The 19,560-nt window shown below is 36.9% G+C and overlaps 1 protein-coding gene across 1 annotated transcript; it reads left to right on the forward strand.

The window, feature by feature from the left end:
- The first annotated feature begins 1,177 nt into the window (after positions 1-1,177).
- Positions 1,178-19,235, forward strand: LOC129269042 (uncharacterized). Its single transcript, XM_054906492.2, has 9 exons — positions 1,178-1,280; positions 4,416-5,028; positions 5,693-5,834; positions 6,591-6,620; positions 8,471-8,589; positions 9,028-9,098; positions 10,594-10,693; positions 11,347-11,389; positions 15,720-19,235. The coding sequence occupies exons 1-9, from the start codon at positions 1,247-1,249 to the stop codon at positions 15,858-15,860; spliced, it is 1,293 nt and encodes a 430-aa protein (XP_054762467.2). The 5' UTR covers positions 1,178-1,246; the 3' UTR covers positions 15,861-19,235.
- The last annotated feature ends 325 nt before the right edge of the window (positions 19,236-19,560 follow it).

The raw sequence follows: 19,560 nt of genomic DNA on the forward strand, positions 1-19,560 counted from the left end.
AAGTACATTATGTATTTTCAAATTTTGATTATTACAAAATGACATTCTAGACCTTTTAATTAGTACATTGAATATGATGAATAAGAAATGAAGATTTACTCGCGATTTACAGTCCTCCTATTTCAGGGTCACGAATGTCATGGAATGTCCCCACTAGTGTGCAAATGAGGAGGGGGCACTTTGTGGCTCAACGTTCTTTGATACATTAAATTTTTGTTGTTGGTAGAAACAAGTTTTAGCAAAATAATTTGGCAGGAATATTTCTCCACTCATGGACTACTAGCAACTTTATGTGCCAAAAATTACATTGATTTATCAATTAAGACATCAATGAGTATTCAAAGGCAATCAAAAGTTACAAGGTCCTTTTGTTTTTATAAATGATGTTTATAAGAAATAAAAGCAAATATACGCATATAAGTAATGTTATAATTCAGCCGCAGATTCATAATGGCAAGGGTGCTTTGCCCCGCCCCCCCCCCTTCCAAAAAAAGAAAAACTTTAAAAAGCCAATGAGCTGGAGGAATAAACGAGAAGAAAGGAGGAAAAGAGAAACGGGAGGAGATAGAAAGAACTCAGGGAAGAGAGAGAGAGAGAAAGAAAGAGAAGATTAGATCGGGGGGAGTAAAACAAAATAATTTAGGCATAAATGAAGAATGGAAGAGTAAATAGTAAAGTAAGAGTAAATAGAGAAAGTCAAGCAAAAGTCAGACAGGAAGAGAAACAAAATGAGGGACCACGGGGAAGGGGAAGAAAAGAATTTGAGGGAAAGGGAACCCGAAAGACGCTATAGCCTTTACAATATAGCACAGGGCTCTCTGATGAGGATGAATTATCATCTCCTTCCACTTCTAGGAAATCTAGTGCAAGATAGAAAGAAGAAGAAAGGAAATCCGGATGGGAAAGCATGACTTTGCATTCGGTGGGCGCGAAAAGTGAGAAGGAAAAAAAAGGAAGGGAAAAAGAAAATCAAAGATAAAGGGCGAAACGTGCCTTCAACATCTCCCATGAAAAGCAAAATTGTGAAAGCTAAAGCCAAAAGGCGACAAGAAAAATTTTAAAACCCAGTGCCTCTCATTTCCCCCCGCATTTTTTCTTTGGGGCAAGCAGACTGAGGCAATGGACTGTCAGACCGATACGGTACGGTAGACAGGAGATGGCGCTAGAGCAATTAAAATTGAGAGGAGGGACCAATATTTAGGTTATCGTTACTGAGCTTGCTGGAATGGCGTCCTGAGTTACCAGCATGACAACGAAATTTACCACTCTGCCCCCTTCTGGTAAGAGAGTGTGGTGTATTACAACATTAATGACATACTTAGGGTCATTTTTACGTTCTTATATCTTAATTAAGTGAACTTTTCTAGTACTAGTGCGCTTTTGGATCGGTAGCATCACCGAGTCCGAGAGCGCGAGCGCAACTTCCCCTTTCCCCGCAGCCGGCCCAGCCCGGGCTGAAGCTAGGGAGTGCGCCTCGTATTTCGTGTGGTGCGAAAGTGCACTAGTGCGATTGCTATTGATGCCTGTTTCGCTGATTTGTCAGCAATTACAGATTTACTTTCAAGTTCCAGGTCCCTTTGGCACATATTTTACAGTTATACATACGGTATAGGTCTACAGATATTTGGGTGGTAATTACCTTGGGCGAAGTTCGTGCAGGCTCCACTTCACGACACTACCGCTGCGTCACTACACTAGTCTACGGTCTACGGCTACGCTCCACCTAGGCCTACCCGAACTTTGTGACGGTGAACTCGATCGGATATTCCGAGAGACAAAGGTGGGATCAAAAACTGGTTTATTGTAAAAATTAAAAAAAAAAAATAATAACGAGAAAGAAAAATAGCTTAATTTCTTGCTATTCACCCTTATTTTTCTTTCTCGTTATATTTTTTTCTTTAATTTTTACAATAAACCACTTTTTGATCCCACCTTTGTCACTCGGAATATCCGATCGAGTTCACCGTCACGAAGTTTGGGTAGGTGGAGCGTAGTGGAGTGGAACCTGCATAAACTTCGCCCGAGGTAGGTGGTAATTTGATTGCATTCTGTTTGAACTTTAATTGAAGTCTGCACGTCTGAACATCTAGCAATGTCTAAACTCTAAAGTCAAGAGTAAAGTCATGAAAGTGAACGTTGTTAGATCTAATTTTGAAATTGTTCTCACCACGTCCACAACTGGCATTTATCTGTAACTCTACACTACAGCCAGCTGGTACTCACAATTAATGCATATAATGCTCACACATGATGTTATAATAATGTTCATTGGTTTAAGTGTGACCGCCGGCTTCAACTCAGCCCTACATATGATACGACCTCCGGGGGAGGGGGGGGGGGGCTGTGGGAGTAGCCTGGAGGCTAGGTGGGAGGGGGTAGCCAGGAGGCTCCTAGAGAGTAAAAATCATTTACTAACGTATGCTTACTCTCCACGGAGCCAGGAATTCCTTCCCATTCATCTCCATGTACCGCCAAAAAACCTGAAACTTTCGCCCCCAAGATTTCTACTTTCCTTCTAAAAGATCTAGCCCTAAATCATGTAAATCGATTTCATTTTTAAACAAGAATTCATAAAAAAACAAGAAAAATGTTATGAAAAGACGGGGAAAACTTGCCACCGTGTTTACGTCGCCATCTTGATTTTATTGTCTTTTGCTTGGCGACAGCACGCAAGTTCAAATAGCAAAGAATTTTAGCCATTGACCACTCTGACACTTAAAGTTTTCTGTCTTACACTCACAGTCTACTCCTTTAAGGACGTTCCACAGTTAAAATGAAATCCATGTCATTTTCACCAAACTTTGCACATAGATACTTTAGAACCTGAATATTCGAAATATGCAAAAATTAACATAGGTCCATGTGCTTGATTTTTTGCTATGGAGCTTCAAAGTTCACCCGAATGAATGTTCTTACGGATTGCGCATTCAAAAGAATTTGGCATTTTTAGACCTCGCAAGATCACTACAATGAGTTTAAACCTCTATTACTCAGTCAAAATACATGAAAAAGTCATCAAATTTCGCAAGAGAGTTAATAAGTGTATCGTTAGAATGGAGAATCTATTTATAGTGCTATTTGTTTGCAATTTTAAGTCAAACAGCACTGTGAGTTCTTAAAAATGGCGTAAAACATAACAAAAACCCAATCTCAAAAAAGTGAAATTTCAATAACAAACTACAAAAGTACAATAAATGCTGCACTTTATTCAAAATCCATGTCATTTTCACCAAAATTTGCAAAGTTGTAGAGGAAGGTATACCCAAGAGGTGCAAACATTAAAAAATAGGGCTTCATGTGCTTGTTTTCAAACTATCAGCATTTTCATTAGAGCAAATGTGCTTTTTAAAACACCAAAAATGCGCCAAATGCTTTGTATCTATGAGAAGAAAAAATCAAAACCACTCTACCATTTATTTAAACTTGGGGTCATATTTGTGATTTTTGGCAGCACTGCAGAGTAAAGTATTTTAAAATTGTAGAGATGTTTTTTTAAATGGTCCATGGAATAATTAAAGTTTTTTAGCTTCATAAACTAACGCATCGGATCTGCAGTTAGAGTGCAGATGATGAGAAAATTCAGTTCATACCCACAGCTAATCAATCACCTGTTCATTCATTGTGACGTCAGCGCGCAGAGTGTAAAATATGCGCAGATCATAATGCGCACAAACATAACTGTGGAACGTCCTTAAAACAGCTTTAATGGATGGCCGTGCATTGCTTGAGTGGTAGCTGATGTGAAGAATAGGTCTCTATTCACATCATCAATGCCATGAATTATTTGCAGATCTCTCTCTGACTTGGGTGATCCCTCCATTGTTTTGGGGATTCCTAGAGCAAATGTGATGCTTGAAGTTGAAATAAAGATCAGTTCCATAGCCATAGGCCTAGAGTAGCGATTCTTTGTGACAAATTTTGGATTCTGTTGTATACATTTATTAAACACATTTGCATTTGTCACAGAAATGTGTATGGTCAATAGGCCAATTGGGTATTAAAGATGTTCATTGTATCTGTAAAGTGCTTAGAAATTATGTTTCAATGTCAATGTAGTAAACGCTTAAATGTTTTTATTATCATGCAGTTATCAGCAATGAAGGCCTTTCATCCATTCCCAATCTTAAACCTTTTATTTCTGATACTGTCCTACACTACTTCTAAACAATATATGAAATATTGTATCGCATACATGTAAAATGCTTGAAAATATTTTCTTGTCCAGATGTGGAGCTGGGTGTACCAAAGATGGTCCTTGCAAAGACAAATCCTTTTATGAAACTTGCCTACTTTTATCAGTGTTCATAGCATATATTCAAAGTACATTTTGCTGCCTTTTCTGTGCTCTTCTACATTTTCTAAAGAGGAACTTTACCTCACCCAGGTCATATTGTCTTTATCTCTTTTTTGTCTAGGGTCAAAGAAACCACCAACTGGACACGCCCCTCAACTCGCTACTTCGGGAAAACAACTTGGGAATGCACAACTCTTATTTGAACCTTCTCCTCCTAAACTAGAGAAAACCAACAAAAACCGTTCCCCCAGCCCAAACATCAGACGCAGAACGCAGAGTGCCAAGACATCTCATACCAAGTCTTCAAGGTCGTTGCTTGTTTCTTCCAGTGGAAACACAGAGAGGAGGCCCGTATCGGCAGTCGTTCCTGGAGAAAAGCAATACTTTCGGACATCTAAGTCTAAAGAGGAGGGAGTAAACGATGCCAATAATAGACCTAGTTACGTCCCTGTGCCAACGCAGTTCTTGGCGTTTGAGGAAACAGATTCCTGTCCTCACCATTCTTCATTAACAGAACCTCCCCATAGGCATGTATCGAGAACTTATCATGGTAGGGTAGATTTCAAAGGTCATGGACATGAAGATACTGCAGGCCATCATGAAAGTGTGCTTGGAAAGGACTCAAGAAGAATGTTTTCAGATGATGGTTTAGCGAGGGAGGAGAGTAGGAACAGTTTGCCTCAGGGTATTTCAGCCCTTTCACCATGGATAACACCTGGTCTACCAACAGAGTGGTGAGTGCATGGTGGATTCCAATATTGATACATTACATGACGAAACCTGTTTCAGGACAAAATCACCAGACATCGCTATAATAGAACTTGGCGGGAGGGCCATGCTTTCCCTCCATTGTGCCATTCATTACGCTCATTTTGTTATATTCCTTGACCCCCCCCCATGAAAATAGAATGAGAAAGATTAATAAAAATACAAATATAAATAAATGTATAGATGAAATGAACAAACAAACAAGTGAAAAACAAACAACCAAAAATAATCATGAAGAATTACAAGAGACCTTCTGAAAACAAAAGGAAAATATGAATTTTTCGAATACATGGTGATAACTTACTTGAATGAAAATGATTATGAAGATGTCCAACAGGGATATCCCCCAAAACTCAAGTGCAATGAGTGTTTACTTGGTAAAACAGGTATGAATGCATTGAATTAATAGTGATATTGATACATAGAAGGAAAATGAAGTGAGATAAGGTGGTATCTGACAGGAGTTTATTTCTTGCAACACAGAAGTTCTCAACTGCTGTTCTGCCAAAGTGTGGGGAATTACATAAACATGTATGCTGCATTTAAATGTAGAGTGCTTACAATATGTTAAAGCATTGATATCTTCATGAATAAAATAAATTCAAGTATAATTATATTTTTAATGAACAGGATAGGGGTAGATGGAGACAGCTGTGTGATGTTCTTGCCTTCACTGCTGGGTGAAACTGAAGCCTTGCCTGTCGTACCTCCACCTCAAGAATCATCAGAAGTCATGCCGCATAAGCCACCTCCTCCTCAGCCAAAACCATTTGTAAGCATACATCTTGATATATTTATCCATATACATTGTAGTTGCATCTGGTAAGAGAGAGGAGCAAAAAGCAAATTAATTTTCTATGATATTCACTCTATAAATATGTTCGTTCCATGGGTAATTCTAAAAAAGAGGGGGTGTCCCTTACATGTATATCCCTGCCTGCAGCAGCTTCTTCATTTCTTACTCTACTCAGATACATATCATTGCACATTTTATGTTTATAATAAATTGTGAAAATGATCTGCTAGAGATACCGGTAACTCATAAACATTTATTAATGGATACATGTATATCAAATAATTTTCAGTATTTGACAAAATTTGGTGCATCAAAATGACACTCTGCAAAATAATCCATTTTAATAATAAAAATAAATACAAAATTAGATTATGTTATTTACTTGCATTACATCAGAGATTTACTGCACAGCCCCTTTTTCCTTCTTTATTTCAGTTAATTAAATAAGAGGATGCCCAGAAATTTACTATTTATTAGTATTTTAAAGTATTGATATTATGTGAAAACTTTCAATCTCATTTTACTTTTGACAAGTTCAGGTTTAACTGGATCAATTAAAATCACTTGATCACCTCCAACCCTTCAAGGTGTTCATTTGAGATACACTATTGTATTCTTTCCACAGATATATTTTAAGTGTACATTGCAAATGTGAATGGCATTCTGCATTCTGTTAAAATAAATATATTGGATTTTTAATTCTGTATATTTTTCTGTTTCCTTTGCATACAGGATCCAAGAAAGTTATTCCATTATGATGTTGTAAGTTTATTCATATATTGTAGATAGTTATGGTGTAGATAATCTTTCATCTTTGGAATAGTGAATTCCATATTCTTCTTAGATTCAATGATTTTTTTCCCCTGTTTTCCAGTAAACTTAGAAATTTAAAGGGATGGTCCGGGCTTAAAATATTTATATCTAAATAAATAGAGTAAAATTCACAAACCAAAATGCTGAAAATTTCATCGAAATCGGATAACAAATAACGAAGTTATTGAATTTTAAAATTTATCAATATTTTGTGTACAACAGTTATATGCACATTTTCATGAATATTCATTAGGTGGGCTGATGATGTCACATCCCCACTTTCCTTTTTCTTATGTTATTACATGTACATGAAATCGTAAATGTTTCATTTTTTCATACATGTGTAAATGGTGTGTCTCCATTATGATGAAAAAAGATGCGGCAATAAATAACTAATGCACTTAATCAGTTGTCAATCCAAGTGTTTTAGTTCTTGGTAGAAAATGTTTGAATAAACCTAATTTCATATAATAAAATACAAAAGAACAAGTGGGGATATGACATCATCAGCCCACATAATGAATATTCAGAAAGACATGCCCAGAACTGTTTCACCGGAATAATGCAAATCTTTAAAGTTCGATAATTTGTTATTTGTTATCCGATTTTGATCAAATTTTCAGCATTTTGCTCTCTGAATTTTTTTCTATTTATTGAGATATAAATATTTCCAGCCTGGACCATCCCTTTAATCCTATGCAATATGTTTATTGTTCCATGTTCTATATTTTGTAGCTTAATGGGTTTTTTTATACCTTGTACTCTCTTATATCATTCACATTGCAAATAAAAGATAATTTTGTTGACCAAACGGCCCTAGTCACAGGCTTAGCTTCTAGAGAAGTCCTAAATTCATTTTATGTACTACATAACAGTTTCTTATATACAGTGCGTCCCAGAATAAACGAAACCGAGATTTAGCGATGATTTATCATAACTTAATCATAAATACAATATACAAATGACCTATCAATGTAAAGCTTAGAATCTCTTCTTTCATCTGATATTACTTAGATTATTTCTCATTCACGCATGAGTGAGCAAAAACAATTTGAATAAAGGATACCAAAAACTCATTTGGCGGGGGGTATCTGAATTTCAAAAAGAAAATCACATGCCTAAAAAGTTCAATATCTGCTCTTTCATTTGATACCTTAATCACAAAAAATGGTCCAGAAGTAAAAAAGTTATGTTCCCTCGAAACAATGCTTGTATTTCCATAATTTCATTAAATAAACTTGTTTTCACCGGTTTCCCACAGAAGCTATCGCACGGTTAACAAAAGACTAAGTGCATGGCTGATCTTCAACAAAACGGAGTGTCGAGTGAGTTTGAACGCTAGCCTGTAAAACCTCTTCATTTTATGAAATTATTGAAATTCAAGCCTTATTTCAAATAACCAGAACTTTCTTATTTTTTGACCATTTTCTGTAATTGAGGTATCAAATTAAAGAGCAGATATTGAACTTTTTAGAAATGTGGTTTTCGTTTTGAAACCCAGATACAGCCCGCCAAATGACTTTTCGTTATCCCCTCTTCAAATTGTTTTTGCTCACTCATGCGTGAATGAAAAATGATCTAAGTAATTCCAGATGAAAGAGGAGATTCTAAGCTTTACAATGGTAGGTCATTTGTCTATTGTATTTGTGATTAAGTTATGATAAATTATTGATAAATCTCGGTTTCGTTTTTTGTGGGACGCACTGTATAAAAGATCATACATCATTTTATGTTGGAATTTGAATGGATTGAACTTAAAAAGTAAAAACGTCTGCTTATTGAATGTCCTCCATTTCCAGGAAAAGAACCTCCCTTCATACATGAAAGACGTGGATGGACCCCGGCCTAAAAGTCGCCCAGGCACTTCCAAGGATGACAGGATATACTCCCTGAATGGTCAGCTGCTGCATGATCAATGGTAAGAATACAAAGGGAAAAAAACGCTCTCGTAATTGTGCTGAAATTTGCATAAACCATGGTCTTATACCATGGATAAAAAAAACCCACCTATGTGAAATCTGGCTGATATCTAGGCTCTGCCTGTATGAAAAAAAATGAAAATCCATATTTTATTGTTTGAAATAGACATCAGAAATGATATACTCCGAAAATTTGTTATGCCCAATTGATCGTGGACCCGGCAGCCGCTGTGTAGAGCCAGATCGACGAGGCTCTATCCCTTTGATTGTTGAACGCCAAACAGGGTAGCAGCAACTCCCATCTTTATACGTCTTCTGGTCTGACGCGGCCGGGGTTTGAACGCCTGACCTCCCGGTTGTGAGACGGACGCTCTACCAACTGAGCCAACACACCGGTTATACCACAATAATTACATTCTTTCTTTTGTGATGTACAGTAAATATTCTTGGAACAGGACGGCTCTGATGATAAAGCAGGAAATTGAAGATCTGGAGCTGCTTCTTGAAGGTAAATCTTTCAAGTTTTGTTTTGTAGTTATTTTTAATCACTTGATTTCTACGTCCTTACTGTGTGTTCGAACCTGATTTTTACACACCGTGTCCCAAACAAAAATTCACCGGCAAATCACACAATATTCAGCATATATTTCATTCTTTGACTCTCATTAATTACGATACATTAATTGTGATTGATTAATCATCTTCTAACACCTCAACAGATCTATGCTTTTCTAAAGCAGTCTTTGCTTTCATCATTAAAAGTTTCATCCAAATCACCCTCATTCACTCTCTACTGTATAGCCTGTCGCATAGGGTATGATCCCGCTACGACCAGATACTTGAACAAATCACACTTTGCATTAAATGGGAGACTTTAAAGAAGTGAACTGATCATATTTGAAGATCATCACAATGCTGGGAATATTAAAAATAAGAAAAATTCCACTTTACTGCATGCTTTGTGGTTGGAGTAAAGTCCAAATTGGCTTCAAATTGCAGCTGATGACAGCATTTGGTAATGAAAGTGCTTTTATTCCTCAATGGGACGTGAAATAGAATGGGATTTCATTTAGTATTCATACCACTATCTAGAACTTTGATTGCTAAGATTTTATAGTTTGGAATGTTCACATCAAATGCTACAGGAAGTACAATTAAAAAAAGAAAGAAAATGATCGCAGAAGATTGTGTAGTGTGCGCTGGGCTTCAGCCATCATTTCAAACTAATATTCGTTCTGAGCCCTAATAAATCTCAGGGAAAGTCCCAACTAGTTTTGCTGAATACCAAATCTGTTGTCCATATTCTCAAGATTTTAGTATTCCAAGTGCTATTTGTGTAGTAAGGTTATGATGAACACGTAGTGCGACACTTCTCAACATAAAATATGAAGAACACGTAATAGTATGTGGCCCACAAAGAGCGTACACTCTCCAAGCACATAATAAGCATATTACAAGGTGAACATAATTCTCAGACTCCCAAGTGATCTAATGTAATATACATGTGGAGCGTTGTGTCCCAGCGGATTAGTCTCCGGACTTTGAAACAGAGGGTCGTGGGTTCAAATCCCAGCCATGGCGTAGTTTCCATCAGCAAGAAATTTATCCACATTGGGCTGCACTCGACCCAGGTGAGGTGAATGGGTACCTCGCAGGAATAATATCCAAGTCCTTTGGAAGCGCATAGAGACGTTATTCATAATGTGTTATGCGCTATACAAGAACTGACAATTATTATTATTGGAGTAGCTTGAGCGCCTCAATTGCATCTTTAATTTGTCAGTGTTATGGTTTCAGGTGTTGGAAGTGCCAATCCAGTCATACAGTATCAGTATGAGATCAGTATGCAAAAAAAGGCGGAGTCAGACACCATTATCAATCAATCAATCGATCGGTCAATCAATCAATTCAGAGTCCAGAGACTCCTAAGATATCTAGTCTAATATATTGGAGTGGCTTGAGCGCCTCGATTGATTCTTTTATACGTCTGTATTTGGTTTCAGGTGTTGGACGTAAGGGAAGTGCCAATCCAGTCGTACAGTATCAGTATGAGATCAGTATGCTGAAGAAGGCAGTGTCAGACACCATTATCCAGTGCCATCTGTAAGTTGAATTGATAGCAAGCAAATAATTACATGTAGCAATGATGGAAGGTGATTGCCCAACCTATCACTTCTCCATTATCTTTCAGTGGTCAAGATGTAAGGCAGTGGTGACACGACATTAGCTCCTGCGACAAATACTTAGGGCATCATTTCGTCTAAGATGTAGGGTTAGGGTTGGCGTTGCAATAGGGTCTAACGCCAGATATATGGTTTGGTTTAGGGAAGAGTATAGTGTTAAATCAAGGGTTGAATTAGTTATTCGATTAGTGTGTGGAATTCATAGCGGAGTTATTGTTGTGACTTTTTGTGAAATTATGCAACCCGTGATTGAAAATTACAGAAAAGAAAGATGAATCCCAGGCTCAGGGAAGAATAGGAATTAAACCAGTAGCACGACCGATCTCACTGTAAGTGAGAAACCAGGAAAACTGTACATACATGTATGTATTGTCTTAATGAGGTTTTTAATCACTTTAAAACAAAGAGAAACACTGATTTATGCATTTTGTATTAACGCCTATTATGTTCCTTTCATTTTATGCATAAAATGTACATTGACAATGGGTTAGATTTAAACCACCTCCCTGATATTGGGCATTTGGTATTAAATATAATTGATATGTTTTTCTTTATAATTTCTTTTTTTTTTAGAATGAGGAGACCCAAGCCAAAAGAGGAAGAACCACCAGATTTAGTGAGTATAACAAATTTTAGTTTAACACCATTCATAGAATTGTGTGTATGCCTGGTTTAGCCTGATATGAGTTTTATTTATAGTCAGCCTTTCTGTAGTTGAATTACCACTTTTTAAAGCCAGAAGCCTTGGGAAAGATTCAATAATGTGAATGAAATTGGGAGTTTCATCTCACTTTCCAATCAGGGCCCGGTTGACACTTTCACACGTTGTGGTTCCCGTATTGTTGCACATTGGCACGCACTCATGCGGGCCAATGCGCAAACTATGCATGCCAGCTTGAGGATAGGTGCGTGAAATGCGTCCCAAAATTTTCAACATAGTGGAAATTTTTGGCATGCATTACAAATTTGTGAACTACATTGTATGCGCAAGCTAGTCGTGCCACTATGTTGCGTCGAAATAGAAATTTCTTGGCGCAAAAAATAGTAGGCACACCCCCCAGGGTAGTGGCATGCAGTTCACGACAGGATCGTGCATAGCCTACTTCACGCAGAGGTTGAGCATGCAGACCGTGTGATCATCGTTAGTACAGGTAATCTGGATTTTTTTCCTGGTTATTTAATGGGGGCGGAACATATTTTCGTAGGGGGGGGCAATGCCAAAAAGAGCACTTATATATCAAAATGGGCATTTCGTTGCAAACAGATATTTTCACCATGAGATTATCATCCATGTCAAGAAGTTGTGTTTGTAGAAATTAAGTTGGCAAAGTTTCTTTTTGAAGTGATTTCTGATTGATACGACATATATTTAGGTTTTATATTTGCTGACCAGAAAAGGAACTTGTTAAGACTGCACTAAGTGCCTCATGAATAGGATACATATCTCACCAATCGAATAATGCAAGCGCAAAGCGCGAGCTAAAATTTTTTGATATTCTAATGTGAAAACTGGACGTTTTAAGCATTTTTTGTAACCAGGAACAGAATGAGTACTTTAATAAACGATAAATTTGAACCTGGTAGAGGGAGTCCTACTTTTCCGTCATCTACTGCCTCATGCAAGGAGCAGTGCTTCCATGTTCCTCCATCTGAGGACCTTTGCTCCAACATCCACATACAGGAATTTGTATTCCGCGTCTGCAACAAACTGTCATAAGGACGATGCTGTGGAATCCTATATAGTTGTAAAATAAGGACCCAGCTTTTGGTGGCTTCCTAATCGCCACATGCTTTCCACCAACAGCGCCCAGACAATTATGGTAGTTCCATTTTGAACTGAAATTCACGGCCACTTCCTTTCAGTTTTGGGACATTTAAGGACTTCTTCCTTGGACACTTTGATTATTACCTTGCATACTTCTGGAATAAATCTGGCAATTGTGCTTTTCTCCACTCATAAGCTATACTGTAATGTTGCATGCAAATTTCAAGTTGCCAAGAATCGCAGAGTGACTGCAAGTTTTAGTCCTACTCTAATGGTTCTCTCATAAATGTTGTTTTCTTCTCAAGACGCGGTGTCAACTTCTCTACCAACTCTTCAAAGACATCAGGCGTGATCCTCAAATAGTTTCTGGAGCTCTTGTAATCCTCTCTATGTAATTCTGTCAACAAATGATTAAAATGTCCATGGATGTGGTGTCCTGACAGTCAGTGTCTCTCACCCAGCACATCCTTGCTTTTCTCTTCCTACCCTTCACCTGTTCCTGCTCCTTAAAAATACTTCTCTGCTGTTGGTGGACTATAAATCCTGCAGCCATCACTTTCTTTGCTCTGAATTAGCTGCTTCGGTACTGAGCATCTTCAGCTAGTGATTATCTAATTAATTAACACGAACCAAACACACAAACTAGTTTGGAAGATATCTGAAACATGATTGCCGTTAGGCAATGTTGAATGGAGCGCAAACATGGTGGGGCAATATGTTACGAATAGTTCATGAGTGCACACCATGCGTGAACTATGCGTGCCATTAAATGGTGCGCATTGACACACACTGGCACGCATTCGATGCGGGGCAAAAGTGCGTGCAGGTGTCAATCGGGTATAACATAGAAATGTAGTGACATTTTAGGATATTGGGGCCCTCCCTCTGTAATGTTTGGGTTTGTCTCCAAAGAAGGCCCTTTGAACATAGGTCTTCTGGGGGGCGTTTCATGAAAGTACTTGTCAGACGTTTTATCCGACAAGTCCCATTTTATCCGACAGTTACCATAGGAACAATGCCTCTCTGCCAATTTAAAATCATGGAAAGATGTCAGATCTGACAACTTGTCGGATGAAAATATTGATGAAACGCTCCCCTGAATTTCATTTCTTAAAACAAAGGTCAAATACTGGAATATTTAGTCCATTCCATTGAGAAATCGTTTTATAACAATAATGAAAAAATATGCAATATTTTTTAGTTTGGTTTGGATCCCAACCAGATTAATGGATCCCAACCAAGATAAATTATATGAAATTGCAAAATGCATCCATGAACCCTAACTACAATTGGGGGGGGGGGGGGGGGCTGGGAGGCTCCTACCCCCTCAGTGTTTTGGGTGATTGCATCGCAGCTGCTGGGAATTTCAGTTTCTCAGAAATCTTACGTACGTTTTGACACAACATTTGTACATAACGGACATACATGCACACCTAGGGGGTATTATATGCAAGGAATCTTGCTCAGGAATTGGAAATGCACTTGGTTGATGCTTCCATATTTTTCTGAGATAAACTGAGCAAAGTTTAGAAACATTGATTTACATAAACAAAAAACAGGATAAAATGAAACAAATAAATTAAAAATTTTAGAACATAAATTATTTTTAAGTACAATGGTAAATTTGCATATAGACCTTTTTAATGTTTAGATATCAGCTGTGGGTTGTTCTATATGGATGTGCACATCTTTGGGTTTCGTTTTGTTTGTTTCTTTAAATTTTGCTTTTAATTTATTAAGACTACATTTTTATTTTCCCCAATAATTTATAGTTGATAGGCAGAAAACTGAGCGCTTAGAATCTTAAGCAACCTACAAATGTTATAATTATTATTATCATTATCATTTATAGTTTATGCAAATTTTGCTATACACATGATAATACATCAAAATTGGTTATTTCACGTTTGAGAAACATTATTTGTCATTATTGCTAAGTTTTTATGTGTTTTTCTCCTTGTTTCCATTGAAATTACGAAAATATCCCCAAGATGCATAAATATGTGTTAGGAATAAGTAATTAGCTAATTTGAAAAAAAAATATGCATAATTGAAAAATAAATCACACCACACCATCAGATTTGCGTCTTTGAGATTAAGAGGGGTCCTCCACCCCACGGTATATTTATTGAGAAAACTAGCTCACTCAAGGGTTAATACATACATGTATTTTTATTCCTCATCCTTCACATGTAACAGAGGTTTCAAGACAAAGCAATTTGTAGACAACATAATACAAAAACACATGGATTTGTGTTCTGATCTTGGCATTAAAGCCCTTCGCAAGGTTTGGTGTTACAAAGAGTCAATAATGTGAATAATACTCACCTCACATTCCAATCTTACAACAAAATTGTTTAATCACTGATTCTCTGAAAATTCAAAAATTGAAGTCTTAGATATCTAGCGCCCTCTCCTGATGGTGTTTTAAGTTCCCCAAATCAGAGGCTCTTAGATATCTTAAAGCTGCAGAGCAGACAAATATAATCTCGAATTTTCAGCCTATTTTCTGTCTTGTTATAGATTTTATATAAAAAAAACCCAAATATGAATATATTTTATTTTCATCAGACACCGGGGGAGCGTTGCATGAAAGGACTTGTCGGACGTTTTATCCGACAAGTCCTGTTTTATCCGACAGTTACCATAGTAAAAGTGCCTCACAGCCAATCAAAATCAAGGAAAGATGTCAGATCTGACAACTTGTCGGACAAAAATCTTGATGAAACGCTCCCCTGATTGAAATAATTTTCCATGTATATGTACATGTATTATAGATTCCATATATTCCAATGTATCATTGGAACATATCAACATGTTGAATAAAGATATTTTTCTTACAGATTGGGGTATGAAAGTATATGCGAGACAATATGTCCACCACAAAAAAATAAATCACCAATTTTTTGAGAAATTTATATTTTCAAAAAATGTATATTACAGGACATTTGGAGGAGCAGTTCATCTGTGATGTCACAAAATAAAATTTTAAAAGTTCATAACTCTGTTAATCTTTGATGGGTTTTTATCAAATCTTCAACAGTATATTTTTTTAATTAATTTTAAGCTTTCATTAAACCAATTTATTGTTGGGGTCACCTTCCCCTTTAAGCTGTCAAATCTTGAGAACATTGCTTACTTAAAATTTTCTCTCTTGCTCTTTGATTACTGGCAATTACAGACCGGATTACGGCAGTACATAAGGGAACGAGAACGTGTGCTTGCTAAGATCAAGGCAAGGAGGGAAGCTTGTCTGATAGAGCTGGCAAAACTTGAAAACTCCCTCGGTCTCGGAGACCAGGCCAACCAGAGTGTAGACTGAGCTAATAACATAAACCTTCATCATTTATGAGGGCTTTACACTGACTTGTTTGTGCTGACCAATCAGATGCAAGGATTTGAGGTAGCTTGTAACAAAAGTCAGTGAAAATCTTTTGAAAATCTTCTAGGTCTTGGAGACCAGGTTGGTGTTTCACAAAGCTGTTTGTAATTTGTGAACGACTTAATGTACGACTGGTGACCCATTTTGAGAGCAAAATTAACACCAATGGTAACTTGGGTTGTGTCACTTTCCATAAGAGAGGGTCACCAGTCGTTTTTGTCTCACCTGCATAGCAGAGTGAGACTATAGGCGCCGCTTTTCCGACGGCGGCGGCGGCGGCGGCGTCAACACCAAATCTTAACCTGAGGTTAAGTTTTTGAAATGACAGCATAACTTAGAAAGTATATGGACCTAGTTCATGAAACTTGGCCATAAGGTTAATCAAGTATTACTGAACATCCTGCCTGAGTTTCATGTCACATGACCATGGTCAATGGTCATTTAGGGTCAATGAACTTAGACCATGTTGGGGGAATCAACATCAAAATCTTAACCTAAGGTTAAGTTTTTGAAATGTCATCATAACTTAGAAAATATATGGACCTAGTTCATGAAACTTATACACAAGGTTAATCAAGTATCACTGAACATCCTGCATGAGTTTCACGTCACATGACCAAGGTCAATGGTCATTTAGGGTCAATGAACTTTGGCCGAATTGGGGGTATCTGTAGATTTACCATCATAACTTTAAAAGTTTATGGATCTGATTCATGAAACTTGGACATAATAGTAATCAAGTATTACTGAACATCCTGTGCAAGTTTCAGGTCACATGATCAAGGTCAAAGGTCATTTAGGGTCAATGAACTTTGGTCAAATTGGGGTATTTGTTGAATTACCGCCATAACTTTGAAAGTGTGTTGGTCTAGTTCATAAAACTTGGACATAAGAGTAATGAAGTATCACTGAACATCCTTTGCGCATTTTAGGTCACATGACCAAGGTCAAAGGTCAATGAACTTTGGCCATAATGGGGGTATCTGTTGAATTACCATCATAACTTGGAAAGTTGATGAATCTTTCTCTTGAAACTTGGACATAAGAGTAATCAAGTATCACTGAACATCCTGTGCGAGTTTCAGGTCACATGATCAAGGTCAAAGGTCATGTAAGGTCAATGAACTTTGGCCACGTTGGGGGTATTTGTTGAATTACCATCATATCTCTATAAGTGTATGGGTCTAGTTCATAAAACGTGGAAATAAGAGTAACCAAGTATCACTGAACATCTTGTGCGAGTTATAGTAGTTTTCAAAATCAGCACTGCTGCTATATTGAATCGCGTGATGCAGGTGAGACGGCCAGAGGCATTCCACTTGTTTAAAGTTATGCGTAACTTACGAACAGCTCAATGAAATGGTCTTCAGCCAATAAGAGTGCAACGCTACGCCTCTAAATCATCTGTAGAGTGTGTCATGAAGCAAATAGTCAGGGATTTTCATATTCTCAATTGCTTTGAGCCAATCACATGCAAAGATTTATAGTAACTTATAACAATAGTCAGTGAAAATCACAGGTTACTTGGTTCGTGAAATGCTCCCTACCTCTTCTTCACCTTGATTCACTTGAAGTGTAAAACTCATGAAAACAGTGTGTGAGACAGACTTTGGTCTTCTGAATTTTTTTCAGAATGTGTTTTTTTATGTGGTATATTAATTTATTTCTAATTATGACTTATTCCTACCCAACAGCAAATAGATTTGTTAAAAAAATCAGTAAACAAGTGTTTAGATAATGCTGAAAATTCAATCAAAATTGAAAGGAAAAAAAAAAATCAAAATTTTATTGTTTGGTTGGGTATATATTTATAAGAAAATAGTAAAAATGTCTCAGAATAGATTGTTTATGGATAGATAGCACTCTATAGCGTCATAATAATAATAATAACTAGAATTTTAATTCGTCTTGGGGACGAATTAGGTGATCTGTCTGTCATTCTCATGATCACGATGTAATATTTGATCATTATATCCATGGCAATGCACATCAATATAATCATCATCATTAAAAACAGACTTTTATTAACAAAAGAACATATTAAATACAGCAGCTGAAAGACAAAATATTACGTTGTGTGAACGATCTTGTTGTATTAGAGAATGCCAAATGCAATTTCGCAAGTGACTACACGAAATAGTTAAAATAATGTTGCCGAAATCCATGAATGTAGAATCAAATTTTGAGAAAAATCAGTATTTAATAGACGTTACACACAAATACATTAGCAAAAAAAAGAACATTGTCAAGTGAGTTTCGAACCAAGGACCTTCGCATTGCAAGGCAGGTGTGCTTTCCATTAGACTACACAGCGCCCCGTACTCTCTTAGTTCAAAGAAGGAATATTATCTTAAATTGACTTATGACAGTGAAAATTGGCATTGTGATATGCCTCTATAAATTCTAAATTTTGAGGATGAATAATTAATATAAATGAAAATTTTATTGAATATTTAGTAAGAGTATCAGCTCAGCTACAATATGTCGAAATCTGGGCGAAAAATGATCAAGAATTACGGAGTTATAGTCATATTTGCAAAATAATTAAAACGTCATAAAACAAAAATGGAAAATTTTAGTTCCGACGCCATTTTGATGACGTGATGATAAAATTTAGGGTCAAATGTCACATGAAATCACATCTACAATTCATACTCTATCCGAATATAAAAGAAAATATAGGGGTCAACGGACTATCTGAAGAGTTATATTGAATTTTGTAAAGACATGTTTTTGCACATATTTGGCCTATTTTCAATGCGCGCTTGCGCGCGTAATGCAAACTTTGACGGAGGCTAATTCTTTTATTACTTGTCGTAAAAGGTCGGTCAAGGTATCAAATTATTGACAATTTCAGAAAAAATGCATTGACGTAAAAGAAACGGCGATTCTACATTGCGTAACGACATTACGCGCGTGAACGCGCGCGAAAACGTGTGAGCGCGCAAATTCTTGAAATGCTTCAAATGACCTGATTCGTACTCTACTTTGATCAAAAAGTGATTTTGAGCATTTTAAAATTTTGACGCGCGCGTACATGCGCGTCGTGACGTGTTAATGACGTTTGATCACATGGACAGTTGACCCATGATCTGAAGTTAATTTCATGTTAATATTGTTCATTTTTGATGATTGATGATGAAGATATTGTTGATAATGTGATTTTACAAAATGGCGCGTAGATGACGTCACGATGACCATTTGACGTTGAACTTGTTTCGTACACATCGCATTATAACTGTGCATAATTGATAATAATTTGATGAAAATTGATAGAACAGTTTTTCTGATTTTGGTGGAACAAGAAAAGGGTGGAAAAAGAAAAATAAATAATAAAAATAAATAAAAAAGAAAATTCGTAGAAACACAAGAGGTGATCTGTCAGTTGACAGATCACCTAATAATATGTCCATTTATATGGACATATAAATGTCCATTTATATGTGCATAGTATATGCACATATACTATGTGCATATACTCAACTGCGCTTTGATACTTGGTATCATATAATTACCCCGGCTGTAGCTGAGCCGCCATATTAATAGGCGCTAAAGCGTTCAAGGAATAAATCATACCGGGTACACATTCACCTCACCTGGGTCGAGTGCAGCACAATGTGGATAAATTTCTTGTCGAAGG

The sequence above is a fragment of the Lytechinus pictus genome, chromosome 10 (assembly GCF_037042905.1).
Source record: "Lytechinus pictus isolate F3 Inbred chromosome 10, Lp3.0, whole genome shotgun sequence".
Taxonomy (NCBI): domain Eukaryota; kingdom Metazoa; phylum Echinodermata; class Echinoidea; order Temnopleuroida; family Toxopneustidae; genus Lytechinus; species Lytechinus pictus.